The sequence below is a fragment of the Varanus komodoensis genome, unplaced genomic scaffold, assembly GCF_004798865.1.
Source record: "Varanus komodoensis strain SLA01 unplaced genomic scaffold, ASM479886v1 scaffold1, whole genome shotgun sequence".
Classification (NCBI taxonomy): domain Eukaryota; kingdom Metazoa; phylum Chordata; class Lepidosauria; order Squamata; family Varanidae; genus Varanus; species Varanus komodoensis.
Window position 1 is genome coordinate 114,469,672 of NW_025335268.1, and position 19,658 is coordinate 114,489,329.

General features: G+C 41.6%; 1 protein-coding gene across 1 annotated transcript in view; it reads right to left on the minus strand.

Moving 5' to 3' along the window:
* Nucleotides 1-19,658, minus strand: part of LOC123028859 (interleukin-23 receptor-like) — a 56,667-nt gene that overhangs the window by 28,256 nt on the left and 8,753 nt on the right. The window contains exons 4-10 of the mRNA XM_044441158.1: nt 18,899-19,022; nt 17,269-17,438; nt 14,275-14,420; nt 13,719-13,878; nt 8,055-8,137; nt 7,296-7,512; nt 5,172-5,369 (exon numbers count right to left, since the gene is read on the minus strand). Coding sequence (XP_044297093.1) covers nt 5,172-5,369; nt 7,296-7,512; nt 8,055-8,137; nt 13,719-13,878; nt 14,275-14,420; nt 17,269-17,438; nt 18,899-19,022 — 1,098 coding nt within the window. The remainder of the gene's footprint in view (nt 1-5,171; nt 5,370-7,295; nt 7,513-8,054; nt 8,138-13,718; nt 13,879-14,274; nt 14,421-17,268; nt 17,439-18,898; nt 19,023-19,658) is intronic.

Here is a 19,658-nt window from a genome sequence, read left to right on the forward strand (position 1 = left end):
TGTACCGTGCACCCTTTTGCCCATCAGACTCCCTGCCTGAGCTGACGGAGATTGTCTCAGACCTGGTGTTGAAGACCCCCAGGATGTTGGTACTGGGGGACTTCAATCTCCATGCTGAGACTGTTCTGACTGGGGCAGCTCAGGACTTCATGGCCTCCATGACAGCCATGGGGCTGTCTCAACATGTCATAGGCCCAACCCATGAACGTGGACACATGCTGGACCTGGTTTTCTTGATGGGGCAGGAAGAGGGTGATCTGAGGGTGAAGAATTTGTGTCTGACTCCCTTGTCATGGTCAGACCACTTCCTCATGAGGTTCAAGCTCGATGCCGGCCCTTCCCTCTGTAAGGGTGCGTACCCTATTGTGTTGGTCCACCCTTGGAGCCGGATGGATCCAGATGGATTCCTGAAGACTCTGAGGGATTTTCCGGTTGATAAAGCTGGTGCTCCTGTCGATGCCTTGGTCAAACTGTGGAATGGGGAAAGGACCAGGGCTATTGACACGATTGCTCCTAAGTGTCCTCTCCCGCCTGGCAGAGTCCATTCATCCCCCTGGTATACACCCGAGCTAAGGCGAAGAAGCAGGTTGGGAGATAACTAGAGCATAGGTGGAGGAAATCACGGGATGAATCTGACCGAACACACTTAAGAGCCTATTATCGGGCCTATGCTGTGGCGGTGAGGGCAGCAAAGAAGAAATTCTTCTCTGCTTCCATTGCCTCCTCACAATGCCGTCCGGCGGAGCTTTTTCGGGTGGTACAAGGGCTGGTTCATCCTGGCCTCAAGAAAGACCCTGTACCGCCCTCGACGGCCCGCTGTGACAACTTTGCCAAGCATTTTAAGGAGAAAATCACTTAGATTCGTCATGAGCTGGATTCCACTAGTAATTCAGAGCCTTCGGGGGAGGTGCCAATGTTGCCGTCTGGTCCAAATTGATGGATGAATTTCAGTTGTTATGGCCTGATGATGTGGACAAGGTGCTTGGACAAGTACATCCTACCACCTGCTTACTGGACCCTTGCCCATCTTGGCTACTCAAGAAAGCCAAGGACAGGATAGGGACCTGGATCCTGGAGGTTGTCAACGCCTCTCTAAGGGACGGCTGGGTACCTGCCCCTTTAAAGGAGGCGGTAGTCCGGCCAGTCCTAAAGAAGGCATCCCTGGATCCAGAGATGGCCACCAATTATAGACCGGTGGCCAACATCCCGTTCCTGGGCAAGGTGTTAGAGCGGGTGGTGGCGGGACAACTCCAGCACTCTTGGATGAAACTGATTATCTGGACCCATTTCAGTCCAGCTTCACACCCGGGTATGGTACTGAATCTGCCTTGGTCACCCTGTATGATGACCTGTGCAGGGAGAGAGACAGGTCGTGCGTCCCTGTTGGTTCTCCTGGACCTCTCAGTGGCTTTCGATACTATTGACCATGGTATCCTTCTGGATAGGCTAGTGGGATTGGGAGTTGGAGGCACTGCTTTGCAGTGGTTCCACTCCTATCTCAATGGCCAATTCCAGAAGGTGGTGCTGGGGGACTTTGGCTCTGCGCCATGGCAGTTATGCCATGGAGTTCCACAGGGGTCCACTTTGTCCCCCTTGCTATTCAACATCTACATGAAACCGCTAGGAGAGGTCATTAGGAGGTGTGGGCTGCAAAATCATCAGTATGCTGATGATACCCAGCTCTACCTCTCGTTTTCAACCAATCCAGGTGAGGCAGTGGCTGTACTGAACCGGTCTCTGGCTGAGGTAATGGGCTGGATGAGGACCAATAAACTGAGGCTCAATCCAGACAAGACGGAGGTCCTGTTGGTAGGTGGTTCGGGCTTCGGGGTGGGGGACATGGACCTTGTCCTGAATGGGGTTGCACTCCCTCTTAGGGACAAGGTTCGCAGCTTGGGAGTGCTCCTCGACCCTGAGCTGTCATTAGAAGCTCAGGTGACGGTTGTGGTGAGGAGCACTTTCCTTCAGCTTCGACTGATCCATCAGCTGTGTCCCTACCTGGAGAACGATTGCCTGGCTGCCCTTGAAGACAGTTCGGATACTTCAGATGGTGCAAAATAGAACAGCCAGGTTGCTGACAGGAACTGGGCATTATTCTCATATAACCCTAGTCCTCTATCAGCTACACTGGCTTCCCATCAAAGTCTGGGCACAATTCAAGGTGCTGGTTATTACCTATAAAGCCCTTAACGGCTTGGGACCTGAAAACCTAAAGGAACATCTTCTTCCATATTTGCCTTCCCGCCCCCTGAGATTGACAGTAGAGGCCCTTAATATCCGTGAAAGATATTAAGAGGCAAAGTACCTGGAGAAAGGCTTTCTCTGCAGTGGCGCCCCGTCTATGGAATGCGCTCCCCAGAGAGGTCTGCCTGGCGCCGTTGTTGTTTGTTTTTTGGTGCCTGGTTAAGACATTTTTATTCCAACAATATTTTAATAACTTCTAATATTGGTTTATATATGTTTTTAACTGCAGCAAGTGAGGATCTGTAATTCATTTGTGTTATGCTTTATATTATTTTATTTATGTAAGCCGTCCTGAGGTCTTTGTGACAGGACAGCATATAAATATTCTAAATAAATAAATAAATAAATACCCTTGTGTGCACCCCTAACCCTTGTATAGGGTGAAAGTTCCATTGAAACGAGGTCGATTTTGAAAAAGACTTCCTTGAGTATTTTTTCTGCACAGCTCATCATATCAGCCCATGCTAAACACACTCCAACCATTGAAATCAAGCAAGGACTCCACGTTTTTCTAACACTAACCCTGCCCTGGTGCACACCCCTAACCCTTCTATAGGGTGAAAGTTCCATTGAAAGGAGGGAGATTTTGAAAATGTCTCCTTTGAGTAGCTCTTTCTGCATAGGTCAACATTTCTTCCCATTCTAAACACATTCGAACCAACAAAATCATTCCTGGGCGGCTCATTTTTCTAACCCTACCCCTACCCCTGTGCACACCCTTAACCTTAGGGCGAAAGTTCCATTGAAAGGAGGGAGATTTTGAAAAAGACTTCCTTGAGTAGCTATTTCTGCACAGCTCATCATTTCTGCCCATTCTAACCACATTCCACCCATCAAAATCATGCTAGGACACCTCATTTTTCTAACCCTAACCCTACCCTGTTGGCACAGCCCTAATTCTAATACAGGGCGAGAGTTCCATTGAAAATAGGGCAATTTTGAAAATGCCTTCCTTGAGTACCTATCGCTGCACAGCTGATCATGTCTGCCCCTTCTAAACACATTCCAACCATCAAAATCTTGCCAGGACACCTTGTTTTTTTAACCCGAACCTAATGTTATGAACGTTTTAGCGACTGAATGCCCAAAGTGGAACCCAAAACCCACTTATTTATCGCAAAGTGCCAACATTGCAATAAAACCTGAAAACTGAGGTTTTAGTTTAGAAAGAAGCACCCACAGCCAGTCCAAGCAAATATACATATATTTTTATACACACACACACACACACTTGGCAGCACACTGACTGGCCATTCAAAAGTTCAGTCGAGTCATGGGTAATGAGTCGTGGCTCATGACATCATTGCCTGGTGCCGCTACTGCTTTCCTATCATGCACATGTTTCATACATGTGGTTTTATCTGATACTCGGCTGCTGGGGTGATGCTGGGGTGACTTTGCTTGCTTGCCAACAGAGAGGGCTCTGCATGCCCACTGTGGCAAATGTGCCATAGGTTTGCCACCACTGCTCTAGAGCAATAATGCTAAACAAAATCCAAAAGCAGAAGCAGCAGGTTTGGGCCATGCACAGGAGTGTCCCTATCATACACTGACCTTGTTCAATCTTTTTATCAGTGACCTGGGAGATGGGGTCTGCTGATCAAATTCACAGATGATACTAAAGTGGGCCAGTGGCCGCAAATGAGGAGCAGGTACTCCAGATCCAGAAGCACCTGGGCAGACTATGGAAGTGGACAGGGGACAACAGGATGGCGTTCAATGCAGATAAGTGCAAAGTCTTGCACTTGGGGCATAGGCATGGGCGTCATAAGTACAAGTTAGGGGACAAGTGTCTCGAGAGCAGCACTTGTGAAAGGGACCTCGGGGTACTGGTTGACTGCAGGCTAAACATGAGTCAGCAGTGTGATGTGGTGGTCAAGAAGGCAAACACCACTCTTGGATGTATAGCCAGAAGCATGACGTCTAGATCGACAGAGGTATTAATGCCACCCTATATAACTCTGGTGCACCCACAGTTTGTATTCAGTGATGGGCTCCACATTACAGAAAAGATATAGTCAATTTGGAATGAGTGCAGTGTAGTGCCACAGGATGGTGGCCAGATTGTAGGGAAAGCCATATGAAGCAAGACTGCAGGAGGGTCTTTTCAGCCTGGAGAAGAGGAGACTCTGAGGGGATCTGTTGGCAACATATAGGTATGTGAGGGGGTGCCACATGGAGGTGGGCAGAGACCTGTTCCAGTGGAGCGGAGACCCATTTTCCCCAGCAGAGGAGCGCAGGACACATTCCAGTGGAGTAAAGCTCAGGGAACCAAGATTCAAGATGAATACCAGGAAGTACTTCCTGACAGTTAGGACCCCTAGGGTATGGAACAGGCTTCCACAGGAGCTGGTTGAAGCCCCATTGATGAGGGTGTTCAAGGATAGGCTGGACATGCACATTTTAGGCATGAGTGGAGCCAGTTGGAGCTGGGGGTCAGACTAGATGGCTCAGGAGACCCATTCTGGCTCGCTTTGTTTCTCTGTTCTATGTTTCTAAGACCAGGAGCCAATTGTGGTAGTGAGTATAAACTATTAATTTTTTTAAAAAAATCAGAGTAAATTTGGAAAAGGAAGAACATTGATACATTCAAACATGGTGCTGGAGGAGAGCTTGTGGATATCCTGGATTAACACAAAGACAAACAAGTAGGTACTAGATCAAATCGAGCCGGAACTGAAGCTGTTGTACTTTGGGATCATCATGAGAAGTCAAGATGTACTGCAGAAGACAATGATGCTACGGCAAGTCAAAGACAGAAAAAGAAGAAGTGACCAACTATGGAAAGGAACAAATCCAGAAATGAAGTACAACCTGGAGTTTACAGGTCCTCAGCAGGACTGTCAGGGGCAGGGCATTTTGCAGGACATTCATTTAAGTCACGGACATCTTGATGGCTCTGAACGACAGCAATATCAGCATTTTACCTTTGACATAAGTTGTTGTGTTCTGGACAGGGACCTTTTCCCACATAATGCCATGAATGTTGTGACTGAAATCTGCTGGTGTCCATTCCACTATGTACCATAATACTGATTTTCCAATGGATTTCGGAGGTTCCCATGTAGCAGAAATTCCTTTATGTTCATCCTCAATTATTTGCATATTGGTAGGAGGTAGAGAATCTATAAGGAAAGTAGCAGGGATGGCATAACAGCTTATTATTTTGGATGTAGTTCCCATTACAGAAATACTACGAGTTGGATATCTCAAATCACTTATGTCTGGCAAGAGTTAAGAAATGCTCTTGAACCTTGTAAAGAATAGAACTAGAGCAGACAGTTTATATTTCTCAGCACATTGGAAATTTATGTCATGTCCAAACCAGACCCAAGCCAGGATGAATTCTTTAGATGAGGAGTTGGACATGCCGTGGAGTCCAATCAACCTGTGGATTCTCTTGGAACTATGAGAACTCTTAGCATCTCCAGAGCAACTACTGTGTGTCCTCCAGCAAAGGTGGACTCTGAGGAACCCTGTACAAGATCCTGAGGGACATACATTCCCCGTACAGTCTGAGGAGGAGACTGAGCATTAGCTGACCCTGAAAGGATGCCTGCACCAAAAGAAGGAAATACTGGCCACTATTCCAATGTGAAGTGCATGTCTCCAAAACTGCTGCAATTGGACTACTTCAGAATAATTGCCTACTTAAGAGCCAGAGTCTGTTCAGAAGTAAGGAAACCATAAAGCACCTCTACCTGGGTGTGGACTGGCTGACATGACTAGAGAAGTCTTGAATTATAACCTGCTAGCTACTGAAACAACACTTGTACTTCGGCTTCTGCTGCCTTGAAATCTTGCCTCTCCCTGGACTTACCTCTTATGCTGCAGATTCCTGAACTGTTAATATGATCTTACTTTTGGGATGCCCCTTTTCTGAACTGGTAACATTGTGCTTTGATTGTTTGCTTGACTGAATGTGATTGACTGAGTCTAACCTTTCTGCAGCAGGAAAATTCATCATGTAGGATTGTGACTAATTTCCTCATGTTTATCAGCTAGTTGAGTGTTTCTGGGTACATAATGGAAGACTAAGTAAGACCAAGGGCACTTCTAGATAAGGCTTTTATCCTGCCATCACTCTATATCATAACCTTCTACTTATAAACCCTATCCCATGTTTTCCCAATGTTCCTTCTGTAATGCTTCTTACCATGGAATACCTGTTAAGAATAATGGCAGACTAGCTAGCTGCACATTGCCTCCTTACTATAAGGGCTAGGACCCCTCTCTCTGGAAGCACATCAAGGGTCAAGCAAATAATACATCTTGCAAGAACATCTCCATCTCCTCCTGGCTTGCTGTCAGCTGCAATGCCAATATTATTGATTCCATTCAATGACCAAAAGAGGGGATGGGAGAGGCCAGCCTCAGCCTCTTACCTGTGGTGTCATCCACAGGTAAGATGTAAGGTATTGCAGCATTCCCTACTCCTGTACTCCCTGCCCAGCAAGATATAGTTAATAGGTCTGTACACACACATTCCAGTGCAGCTCATCAAAGTTATGGGCAATTTACAAGCTTAATAAAGGTCCAGAAGCTGCCCAGAGAGTACCTTTATATTGTTATTTTTTTAAAGTCGATGTTCTGACCTAGCATTTTTAGACTAGCTTATAACCTAAGTTGATGAAGGTAAAGAGCTAAAACTGTATTAGATATCTTGTTGTGTCAACAAGTGAACCTGAATGAAATAGTTGTTGCTTCTAAACAGTTCTTTTGAAATAGACATGACTAGACAGGTATTTTTTAATAAAATGTAATATTTTTAGATGTCAACTTTTGCCCTAGATTTCATGCTTATGGGTGCCCCTGAACCTGGGATTTGTCATGTATGCTTGGTTTGTTTTTGGGTTTCTTTGTTTGTTTTTGACAACTTCTGCTTCTACATGGTGCAAGCCAGGAGTAAAATTAGTTCTAAAGTAAGTGGGGGTCTAAATAGGTGGAGAAATTAATTTCAGAATGTCCCATCAAAATGTTTTCTTCTTTAACCCAATATAACAATGCAACATCCATTTTCTAACAAGTTTGTATGTACTGCTTTAGCTTACCATGGTAATGTTGGGGTTGTTGGTTCATTGTAATATTTGCTGGACTAGAACTTCCTTTCGAATTGTGTGCTGTCACATAGACAATGGTCACAGCTGGAGGCACCAACACTTTGCATTTTGTTTCTGTTGTTTGACATAAATCTATCATTTCTCCTTGGCATTCATAGAATATTCTATAACCCAGAATTCTTCCTCTGCTCTCATGTGGAAGAAATGGCTAAGGAAATAGCATAACAATAATGTTTTCTAAACAGCATTTGTTTGCTTGGACAGCGTTGAAAGCACAATGTCTAATGTGAAAATTTGATTAAACAGACAGAGCTGCTCTGGAGGCCCACATTCAACAATAGATGCCTATTCCACCTCTAGATGCCTATTCCACCTCTTCAATTTCCCCCCACCATAGTAAAATACTGCTTGGGTTTCTTTCTGTCTTTTTATTAGTGTTTATATATTCATCAGTCAAGTGAGAAGAAAGTTTTCCTGTTCCCATTATGAGATTAAATATTTTCTCTGTTTAGAGCACAAATAATTAATGAAACATATAATTCCATTATGAATTTTCCAGGTACTGGCTCCAAATTGAGAAACCTACCTGTCATTGTAAAATATTCTTCTGTACTCACGAAAATACTCATGAAAATAAGACCAATATCAGCTCCAGCTTTTAAGATTTACTCCTTCCCTTAATGAAAAGATGCAATTTTGATTTTTGCAATTTTTGATATGGCTGTAAACTGGAAAGGAGAACAGCATCACCTTGATCAAGATGGTCACCTCTTGGCTACCATTCTGGTAAGTTGGTCCCAGATACCTCCACACATCAAGTATTGAAGATGGTTCTGCATTAAACAAAAGAGGACCTGATTTCAGATGAACATTATGGGAAACAGTATGACTTCTTAAATTACTTGTAGTCTTGCTTTGCATGTAAAGTAAACAGCATATGTATCTTTTGCAGGATCCCAGGTATAAACATTCAGAGCTAATTAAATGTTCTGCTTTTTCATGCTGAAGCATGGTGGTTTGGAGAATGAAAATATCCCCTTTGAGAGCAGTGGAGTCTACTACTATACTTGAAGGAATACCTACTCTAAAAATATTACTCATTGTCACTATGTAGGCTCCATATGTAGGTTCCTTGTGGATAGTGGAGTTATGATCCACTTTCCCCTTGACACCTGATGGCAACAGCTTGTGAATGCAGGAACCCTTAACATTTCTCATGGTGGTAAGAGACATGTAACATTTCAAGGAAGATCACAACTGGTTCTTCTTTCAGGATGTGATCCCAGGTTTGCAACCTATGTTACTGATAGAAAAGCCACCACATTCTGTGCTGGGTGAATGAGTTGTTTGCTTTCTATAGCAAGATGCATCAGCTTCAGTTTTGTCCCACCACTTCTGCACCCCTTAAGAAAAGCTTAAAGTGGTATGCACATACGTACACTTGGAAATATCAGTTCCTCATTTTAGAAATAGTATCTGTCTATCACAGCCATCCATCATTGGCATCCTACAACATATTGTGTCATTTTTAGAGCCTGGCTCAGAGCAGAAAATGTGCACATTTGTTTGGAGGGCAGCAACTGGCTATCAAGCACATCTACGTCAAACAGTGCAATCCTGTAAATGCCTAAGCAAAGGTAAGTCCCATTGTACTCAACTGGATTTACTCTTAAATAAGCAAGGAAAGGATCACAGCCTTAAAATGTTATGTCTGTCTTCAGCTTGGCTTCATAGCATTGGGCAAAAACAGCAGTGTGCACCATGGCGTGGACCAACCCTTTCATATCAGAGGCTCAGCATAGCAACACTCATGTGCTGGAGCCCTTAAGGACCTGCAAGTTCCTCCCACTGAACCTCTTGCATGATCCTGTCCAGATGTCAGGAACTACTTCTGAATTCTCTGGCCATGTCAGTGGGCAGGGAAGTCACCTCCAAAACTGATGTGTCTTCTCAGTGACTTTGGCCTTGGAACCCAACTGATAATACTGTGGCTTATAAAAAAAATTCTTAATTTAGCAGCACAGAGCCACCAGCTGAAAGGCTCTGTCAATACATTCAGGATTTCAACTGAAATACAAATATGTTGTGTTGAGGGTCCAAAAGCTCATCTGTGTTTTCTAAGAGTTGCCGCAACACATTTTGCTGCTTCTGGGCCATACCTCAACTCAAGTCAAGGTGCACAGTACTCAAGTCCAGCCAGGTCATTTTGACACTTAAAAAAGAAAACCCAAAGAATAAATAAATTGTAGTCAATATCTATTTACTTCCCTTTCATAATGCTTCCACATTCAGTCTGGCTTGTCCTTTTGAAAGTTAACACATTTAACAGATGTAGCTTTTCCAGCAGGGATAGCTCTCCCTGATGAATTGTTGCCCACCTTGCAGTTGTTAATGGTTCAAGAGCCTTGCAAAAAAATAGTGGTAAACAGTGGGGCATATTCCTGAAAGGGAACCAATAAAGAAGAAAAAAGAAAGAAGACAAGAAACAGAAGCTGGTATGTTTTGAGATTTATAACTAGTTTTGTCAGGAGGGGTCACTAATGCTCCAACAAAAATGACATGTGCTCATGGTCTAAGACTTCCATTTGCAGCTGAGAAAATATAAAGAAAGGTGAGGGCTGGACAGGCCAGGGTTCCACCTCACCTTCTCAGCATCTCTTGGCAGGTGATGACACTTTTCCTTGCAAAGAATTGCTTACTTTGCAAAGCCACGGTTTATGCCTTTCCACTGTTTCCTGCAGCATAGATCTTCCATGCCCCTCAGAGGTAACTATTTTTAATAATCTAAGTTTATCCTGGTTCAGGTTTGAGGGAAACTCTTCTATTTTAGTAGCAATTAATTTCTTCTCACTGTCTCTTTACCCCTCACAGCCCCTTAGGGGGCAAGAGTGGGCAGAAAGGAGAATTAGCTCTTTCCTAACATCGACGGTTTAGTTATATAACTGGTAGGTACAAAATAGAAGTAGTTCTTAAAAACAACAGTGAAGCTTAATCTCAGTGGATTTATGGGAATCATGCCACAAACACTGTTTAGGTATGATGCTTAAGGTGTTACCCAATTCCCACTTATTTGGGGATAAGCCCCATTGAACTTGAGAGGATTTACTTCTGAACAGACATGTGTGCATTTGTGCTGTGAATGGGGTTCATTTGCATATACAAGCTGAACTGGAAGAGGTTGTTTTTGACTCCTCTACCAAAAGAGCAGGATAGGCACAATCATTTTGATCCTACCGTATTCAGACATTTTCAGTTCATGTTGCATTGTAAAACTAAAACTCATAGGATTTTTTTTGCATATATAGATCTTTTTCCTGGGGATTTTTCTTAGACTTTTGACATTCATAATGCCCCAATATGGTGACATGTGCAATATTTCTAGAACTATATATCTGTGGAAATGATGAAAATGACACAGGAAACAAGGACACAGTCATTGGTATATTTTTATAGCACCTATTTGAGTCAAGTGACAAGGAGGAAGTGATCAGAGGGCCATTCTGGCTGCCTTATGGCATCTCTAGTTGCTTGAAGCTTTTCAGTTGCAACCTTCTTTACACTTAAGAGGTCAAGAATGTGACAGTTGTGACAGATACACCTTTAGAAAGATGCGGTTGTCAAGTAAGGTGGTCACCTAATCTGGCACAAAGCCTAAATAAATCCTAACCGAATTTGCTAGATTCTCAATATTTGCCAGGAAATCCCAAAACTGTTCTAGATCCTTTAAACCATTTATGAAAACCTTACACAAAAGTTAAATTCTTATCTTGTTCACTTACACAATGCCGAATTTCAGAAATCTTTTAACCGCTCTAAACCATGGTTCAGACATAGCTGTGTGGTAGTGAAGAAAGCACTAGACTGAAAGTATCAGCAATATCTGAGTGTAGATCAGGGTGAAAGTGAAGCCCTGACAAAATTACTGATTCAAAAAAGAGAGTATAAATTACAGATTTAGCAAAGCAAAAAAAAAAAAAAAAAAATACACAAGAGAATCATGAGGGAAACTGATTGAAGCTGCACAGCCAAAAAAAATGTAGCCCTGTTTGAGAAATTAATTGAAGGTAGAATTTCAAGATCTAAATCCTCAACATCCTCCTGTATCATGCCAAACAAATGGGTGTCCTCCTTCAACTCAACTTCCCCCTTCAACAGCAATAGAAAACACATGTAAATGGCCACCTGTCACTTCAGGTGAGATCAAATTGTATATAGATCAAGTGAAGAATGCCAAAGCCCCTGGATATGATGCTATTCCACCAGAACTCCTGAAAGAAAGCAAGGGCTGGTGGGCCTCTTTCCTGCCCCCCACCTTACATATATCAATGATACAGGTCCTATCCAAGATCTTGGAGATTGACCATAGTGGTTCCCTTTCACAAAAAAGGTAGGAGGGAGTACACCTCAAATTATAGGCCAGTTAGTTTACTGAACATCATAAGTAAGAGGCATTTGCTGGACAAACTTCTAGACTGGCTAGAGCAAGAGGATATCTTAAAGGCAGAACATGCAGGCTTCAGGCCAGGGAGATCTACAGTAGATCAATGTTTGATTTTGCAACATCTTATTGAGAAATACTCCTCTAAGGGAATAATCTCTCTTTATGAGGGATTTATGGATTTTGAATCTGCATTTGATTCTGTATCTAGAGTGACATTCTGGGACAAACTAGCCAATTCCTCCATCAATGGAAGGCTGTTATGCCTTTTATGGGCCCTACATGAGCAAACCTTTCTTAGGGTTAAATGTAGCAGGCTAGGGCATCTTACTGAACCCATTCCAACTTTTAGAGGTATTAGGAAAGGATGCTTATTAGCACCTGCATTATTTATCTTTTATATAAATAATACAATAAGCTGGCTAAATTCACCTGTGCATCACTCTCCTAAACTTGTCAATAGGACTGTATCAGTTCAATTATATGCCAGTGGCACAATGCTGCTTTCTAGAACTCCTGTTGTTTGAGGAGGACTCTGTAGAAGCTTTCCCAAAATTGTGAAAATGAATCCCTTAAAATCAACCATCAGAAAACTAAGATAGTTGCTTTTGGGCACAGGCTGAAGATCTGGTCATGTTTGATTAATGGCAATCATATTCAATCACCCAATAGCTTTAAATATTTGGGAGTGGTCCTACAGGCCTCAGGCTCTACACTGCAACACAGTAATTATGCTGCAGGCAAAGGAGAAAGATCCACAAACAACACTGTGGAATTTCACCAAGCACAATTGGGTTTCTTTGTCCCTGCAGCTCTTAAACTTTATAAAGCAAGACATTGGTCCAATTGCTTTATGGTTCCTTTATGGGATCAACCAGCTTGTGTTTTGCTCCACAGAAAAGAGTCCAGTCTATGTTTCTAAGAAACATTTTGCAGGTCCCTAGATATGTGTCAAATGCTAGGGTGAGATTGGAGACAGGCTATATGAAAGTCAAAGCCTGGGTCTGTATCCTATCTATCGATCTACCTATCTACCTATCTATCTATGTGGTTAAATGGACATCGTAACCCACAAGGCCTTTTCCTCTTGGTATTTCATGGTAACTTTCAGTCAAACTGGCAGAAGGCTGTTCAGAGCCATCTGCAGATAATTGGTCTTTCCCCTCAAATGCGTCTCTTCTGTGAACTAGATCATGCTAAACAATTGGTTAAGCAGAGAATCAAGGATATGGAACATCAAATTGATCATGCCAGCTTATCATATAATGGCTAGGATAAATGTTAAATACTTTGCAGAACTGGCAAACTATCTGGTATCATTGGAAGCTAAAGGGCCTTTACTTTTGCCAGGTGCTTTCAGGTACTTCCTTCTGCTCTTCTTGAAGGCAAGTACAAGAACATCCCCTTTGCTGAAAGGCTTCATACTTGCCAGACAGGGGAGGCTGAAACTTTGGGACTGATTGATTGATTTAATTGTGTCCCTATTACAAACAAGTATGTAATGAGCTCATCATTGCATTCTTTTGGGATAATCTGATTCTTTCTGATAAAACCAAACTTGAGTTTTTTCTATCAGGTAAAGTTCCTAAGATCATGCATCAAGTAGCCAGTTTCTGCAGGGCAATATTGAGGCTAAGAAAATCTTATGCTACTTAGTTATAAATTTATACATTTCAAACAACTAAACTGCAGTGGATTTAAACAAAAGTTCTATAGGTACTACCATTCTATATGTTTGTGGCATTATGTGTTTTAGTTATGTGACCCAAGCTCTCTTAATTTTTTTTAGTGTCCATTGCTTATCTTTTGTTTTTATTTTAAACTGCTATTTTAGTAGGAGTAATAGAAAAGCATTGTTTAATCCATTACATTGCCCCACATTGGTTTATGATGGTCTATGACCTAAATAAATAAATAAATAAATAAATAAATAAATAAATAAATAAATAAATAAATGTGGGAGTTGTAAAACTCACCAGCCTCTGGAGTCTTGTATACAACAGATTCACTCCATTTGCTCCAAATGCTTCCAACATGAGTAAATTTGCATCTAACTTGAAACTCATACATTGTGTTTGCATTTAAGTTGTACTCTGTGCGATGCATCCTCTGTATACTTGCATCCCATTCTCGAACCTAAAGGGAGAAGCAGCAGAATCCAATCATGTAATCTGTCCTCAGCCTGAATTAGCGGTTCCCAGATAGTGTTCTATGATAGTGTTCTACCCATCAGAGAGGCCTCTTCTGCATCTCTGTATGATTTCCTGTGGTGACTTCTCCTTCCAATCAGGTTCTGTTGATACTGCTGAACTCTGTAGAGCCTGACCTGCCTAACCTTGCTAATCTTGGAAGCTTAAACTGAGTTAGGCCTGGTTGAAACCTAGAGGGTGACTTAATGGTGTAAATTGCCCAGAGAGCTTTGGCTATGGGCAGTATAGTAATGCAAAGAATAATAATACTGACATCAATGAGGAGGAGTGATCAGCTGCTGCTACTGATACATGAAACACAGACAAGAACTGGTTGACTCACATGCCATTTTTCACTTGCCATCTCCTTGTATCGCTCTTCACAAGAAGTCTCATTGGATGCACTTTGCTCTTCCCACTGCATTATAGTCTTACGTATCGGAGAGTCTATAGTTTTATTCTGGGTAATAACAGGTAAAGCTGGTATCACTAAAGGAGATACAAGAATATTAAATCCTGTCTAAGCTGATAAAAAGGCAGACCTTAAAGTTTATTTTTTCCAAGCTTCCAGGTCAACATCATAGATATAGATAGGGTTTTCTCCTTCTCCTCCTCCTCCTCCTCCTCCTATTATTATTATTATTGCAAAAACAATTCAATTAATATAATAACAATGAAACATTACTAATAAACTTAATTAAAAATACAATAATACCAGTGCTATCTCCACAAGGACCAACAGATCAAGTCACTTAATGTAAGTCATTCAGGTTGCTCCACTTCCACTACCCTTTCCAGAACTGCACTGAGTCTTGTGATTGTTCACACCCCTTTCCTTTATCAAAACATATTCAATAAACAGTCTCCAAATATTCTCAAAATTATTTTTACTTATCAAACCTTTTCTCCATTTAATAGCACAGGTTAACTTATCATTAATAGTTATATTCCAGACTTCTTTATATTAGCCAACTATTTGATAATCACCTTTTATTTTCCAGTTCTTTGCTATTATTAATCTTACTGCTGTTAATAAATTTATCATCAATTCTTTAGTATTTGTATTTAGTATCTGTTCTCTAAATAATGACAATAATGCTAGTCCAGGGTCAGCTTTAATATTTAAATTCATATTTTACTAATTTCTTTGAAAACCATTTCCCAAAACTCATTTATATATTTACATTTCTGCCACATATGGAAATATGTACCCACTTCCTGGCTGTATCTCCAACAAATGTTGGAATATTCATTATTCATATAATTCAGTTTAACCAGAGTTAAGTACCATTTCCAAACCAGTTTGTAAAAATTATCTTTCTTACTGAGATGATTTTAAAATTCTCTTATCCCACAGATTAGTACATTCTTCAATAGTAATGTTTCTTTTTAAATCTATTTTCCAAGACTCTTTAAGAGGATCATATCAATCGTCCACATTCTAGTAACTTTATTATAAATTGTATTTGTCATTCCTCTCATCCACATATCTTATTTTTCTTTCTGAAAAATCATATCTTCCAATTTAGTACATTCTCTACATTTACCATTTTCTTCAACCAATCTTTAGTCCAATAATCTAATTGAAGTATATTATGCCAATTTACTTAATCCTGTCCCAGTATTGCTTGTATCATTTCTTTACTCTTTATTTAGAGCCAGGGCTCAGACTAGATGGCTTAGGAGGACCCTTCTGACTAACTCTGTTTCTATTTTCTCTAACCAATCTTTCAACCTAATACTGCAGGGTTTTCTGTTGGCCAGAGCAATCCTGTGGTGGGAAGTGGAGTTTCTGGGCTAGAGGAAACACTACTTCCTTAGACCCTGTCACCCTGCTGTTAATAACAACAACAACAACAACAACAACAACAACAACAATCCATCCCACCAAATGGTCCCCTGGGTGGGTTACAAACAGTAAAACCATACAAAAACCTTACCTTTCTTACCTTCCCCCTTCTATTTCAGTCAACTATGAAAATATGTTATGAAACTATCTAACTATGTTAGATCAAGGGTTAGCAAAACTGAGGATTCTTTTTGATGGAACTATGTCAGGAAAACAAGTTTCGATTCCCGGAGATCCCAACTCCCCAGAATAGAATGCGCGCGCGCGCGCGCGCACACACACACACACACACACACACACACAGACAGCAGTCCACTACTAGAAATGCATATATGCTCACTGAACAGATATTGATGGTGCAACTTTATGCTAAACCCAGACCTGGCACAAGAAAAGTTTCTCCCTTTTGGTAGCATAGCTGCTCTCAGTCTGTAGCACTGAAATTAAGGCATGATGGAATTTATCACACAAAGCCTTTCTGTATGAGGTGTTTATTGTATTCTTCACTCATGGTAGTTTGTGGATGCTTTGCCTGATGTCTTCATCCTCCAGGGACTCTCCTATGCTTTGCAACCATTACAGTATTTGCTTTATCCTAATATGGAACGTCTGTCATATTTCTGAATGGCTACAAAATCCTCTTGAATTTCTGTGACTGTGCAATGGAACAGAGGCCTGGGGGGTAGGGGGCATGTAAAGGAGCCAATCTTAAACCTGCAAAGACTCTGAAAGCAGAAGCCTTGGTAAGGTGGTGAGTTAAAGACCTCAAGGATGAAATCTGTCAGTCACAGCACCAGTTCTCACAGCCGACAGCCACCACCAGTATATAAACCTAATCCAGAGAGACCACACTTCAGATGATAGGGGACACACTATGGCACCTTATTTCCCTGGCCTCAACACATGCATACTTAAAGCCCACAAACAGGAGCTCTGAAATACGTGTGTGTGTGTGTGTGTGTGTGTGTGTGTGAGTGAGAGAGAGAGAGAGAGAGAGAGAGAGAGAGAGAGAGAGAGAGAAGGACACATCATGCAAACAGAGAGTGCTTCCCCAAATAGTCTGGCCTCACAGCTTGAGTACCCTGCTCACACTTCTTTCTCTAGAATTGTCATAGGTGCTTGGGACCACCACACCCACTGTTGTGGGAGAGCTCAAATTCATGCCTGTCACTCCCCTATACCCTGTGCCCCACACAGTGAGATACATGCATGTTGCTGCTCTCAGTGTATGTCCTGCCTCCTCCCTTGAACTGCTTTGCAAAAAGCTTTTCTCATACTCAGTGGATCTAGAACCCATTTCCAGGATGAAAAGGCCTGCTGGAAGAGACAAGACTGGCAGGAAATCTTAAAAGCTATCCTACTTCCATTTATGGAACTGTATCCTGACAGTCTTAGTTTCATTTTGACACTCTCATTAAGATTACAGTCTTATCACTTTAGTTATATAGTAGGGTAAAAGAAAACCAGCAATTAAAAAAAATCAAATACCTATATTGTGGAGTTCAACCAGCAGCTGATCTGAATGGGCAGCGCCCAGTGCATTTTTAGCACAGACTGAAACAGAAAAGGTCTGGTTCTTCTGCAGTTGGTTCAGGGGGATGTTTACACCGTTCAAGGCACTGTTTGCATTAAAGGTTTTATTTTCTTTTGTCTGTACACTATAAAGATCAAACCATATCATTCCACTGTAAGTATAAAAACCCAACGTAGCTTTCTTTTAAAACATTAACAGGTTATGGAACATGTGACCATTAATAAAGCAACATTTAAACATATTCAGTATGAATATGATACCTGGACCCACCCGAGAAATGAGCTGCTTAAGGCAAAGGACAATCTAGTGCTCCCTCCATGCCACATACAGAATCCTAGTGGAGTAGCAGCTGAAGATTACCTCAATGCATGCAATGGAACAGGGTTCACCACCACACCTGAGTTTGCAGGGTTATACTATAGCAAGCCATACAACTGCACAAGCCTGCATTTTGAGCATGACCCAGGTGTACTAAAGTCACATAGATTTAAATCAGAGAGATTCAGCTAAGGCAGAACAGCAGGTTCTCCAGCCTAATAGCAATTATGTAATAATGATGTGTTTTATCAGTGGTAACAGAAAAGTACCTCTTTTGTTATTTCCTTGGATTAGAATTAGGACAGGTCTTTCAAAAATGTAAGTAGGACACTTCAGATTTCCAGTCAACAGACCTACGGAATGGGTAAGCTGGTGTTTGGTTTGTGGTGCTGTCTCTAACCACCAGTTTAGTCCACATAGGCAGACCACAAGCACAGTCACAGCATTGTCATATATTCATTCTTAGTTGAACCTGCAACTAACCTATTTAAGGATAGACTTGATACTAGAGGCAAGTGCATGCTATAAACCCCCAACATTTTCTTGGTTTTCTCTAAGTGAAAATCAGATCCTCAAGGCTGTTTTGAGCAGATCAGTGGTTAGATATATGTTCTTGCTATACATTTTCACACTAAAAATCCACCCCAGATGCTTCCTTCTTCCATTTGCTTTTAGAAAAAAGTATCTGGCACCCTGAAACAATTAAACCAGTATATTTTGAGCCACAAAATGACTGGTGGTAAAGAACTAAACATGCTGTCCTTGCCCATTGTAATTTACTAAAAAAAAAATTCAGCCTCCTGCAGCTGCTTTCAATTTTATAAATGTTTGTTTGTCACAATGTAACCCATTCCAGCCACAGGGATATGTACATAACACAGCATCTGAAAAAAAGTGACAACTGTTACCTCAGCGAACAGAAGTGTGGATTGTCTTGCTGAGTGAACCCAGTTTTTGTGCAACTTCCATGTTGAAGTGGGGAGTAATATAATAAAAATCAGTGCATACTGATTTTGACTGTGGTGGTGTTATTTGTGCCTCAAGACAGCAGGCAAATATTGCTGTGTGCTTTATTAAAGGAAATGTCCAAAAGATTGCCTGCATGCAAAACATTACATCAGAATCACTGAGAAACAAACTAGTGAGATTTCTTTGTCTCTAATTCACTCTTCTTTTGCAATTTGTTTAGGTGACTTGCCATGGTACAAAGGCCACTTCATGCAGTGCTTCTGGTTTGAGATGCATACTTCAAGCAACCTGTCTTACCTCTTCAAATATAGGTTGTAGCTAGTGTTTAAATAGGTGTCCTTGCCTGGATCCCAAGTACATATCATACAATCAGAGTACTCTTGTATGACACAGGCTAAATTGGCTGGCCTGTCCGGCAGATCTACAAATTACAGAGCATGTTAGGTTATGAGGGTTCAAAATGCATAAGGATAGTTAATGCCTACCTGCCCCACCCCCAGTAACCAAATACTTTATAATGGTAGCTATTATAATTCTACCAATAGAGTCCTATGCAAGTCTTACTGTCTACTGTATGTCAACTGAGTTCAATAGAACTTATCACCAAGTAAGTGTCTATAGGATCACAGACTAAACAGTACTTTTTGCAAATAATTTTAAGCACAACGATGCCTTTTCTCCTGTGAAAATAAAGGACAACACAAAGAATGATCTTAAGCAGTCTTAATGTGGAAGAAAGTTCCATTGAAATGACTGGGATTCACTCACAGGTCTGCAGTTCAGGAGGGGATCACCAGTTTTACAAAATGACTGTCAGCAAAGGACTTTTAAAAGTTGCAAAATACATTACATTGCAAATGTGTAGAATTCACTTCCACATCATGCCATGATGCCCACAAATTTGGAAAGCTTTAAAAGGCAATCGGATGAACTCACAAAGGCTATGGCTGTTGATGGCTGTCAGTCCTGACTGGCAACAGGCAACCTCCAGTATGCCTATGTATACCAGTTGCTGGGGAACAAAGGTGGGAGCTGATTGGCTAGCCACTACATGGAC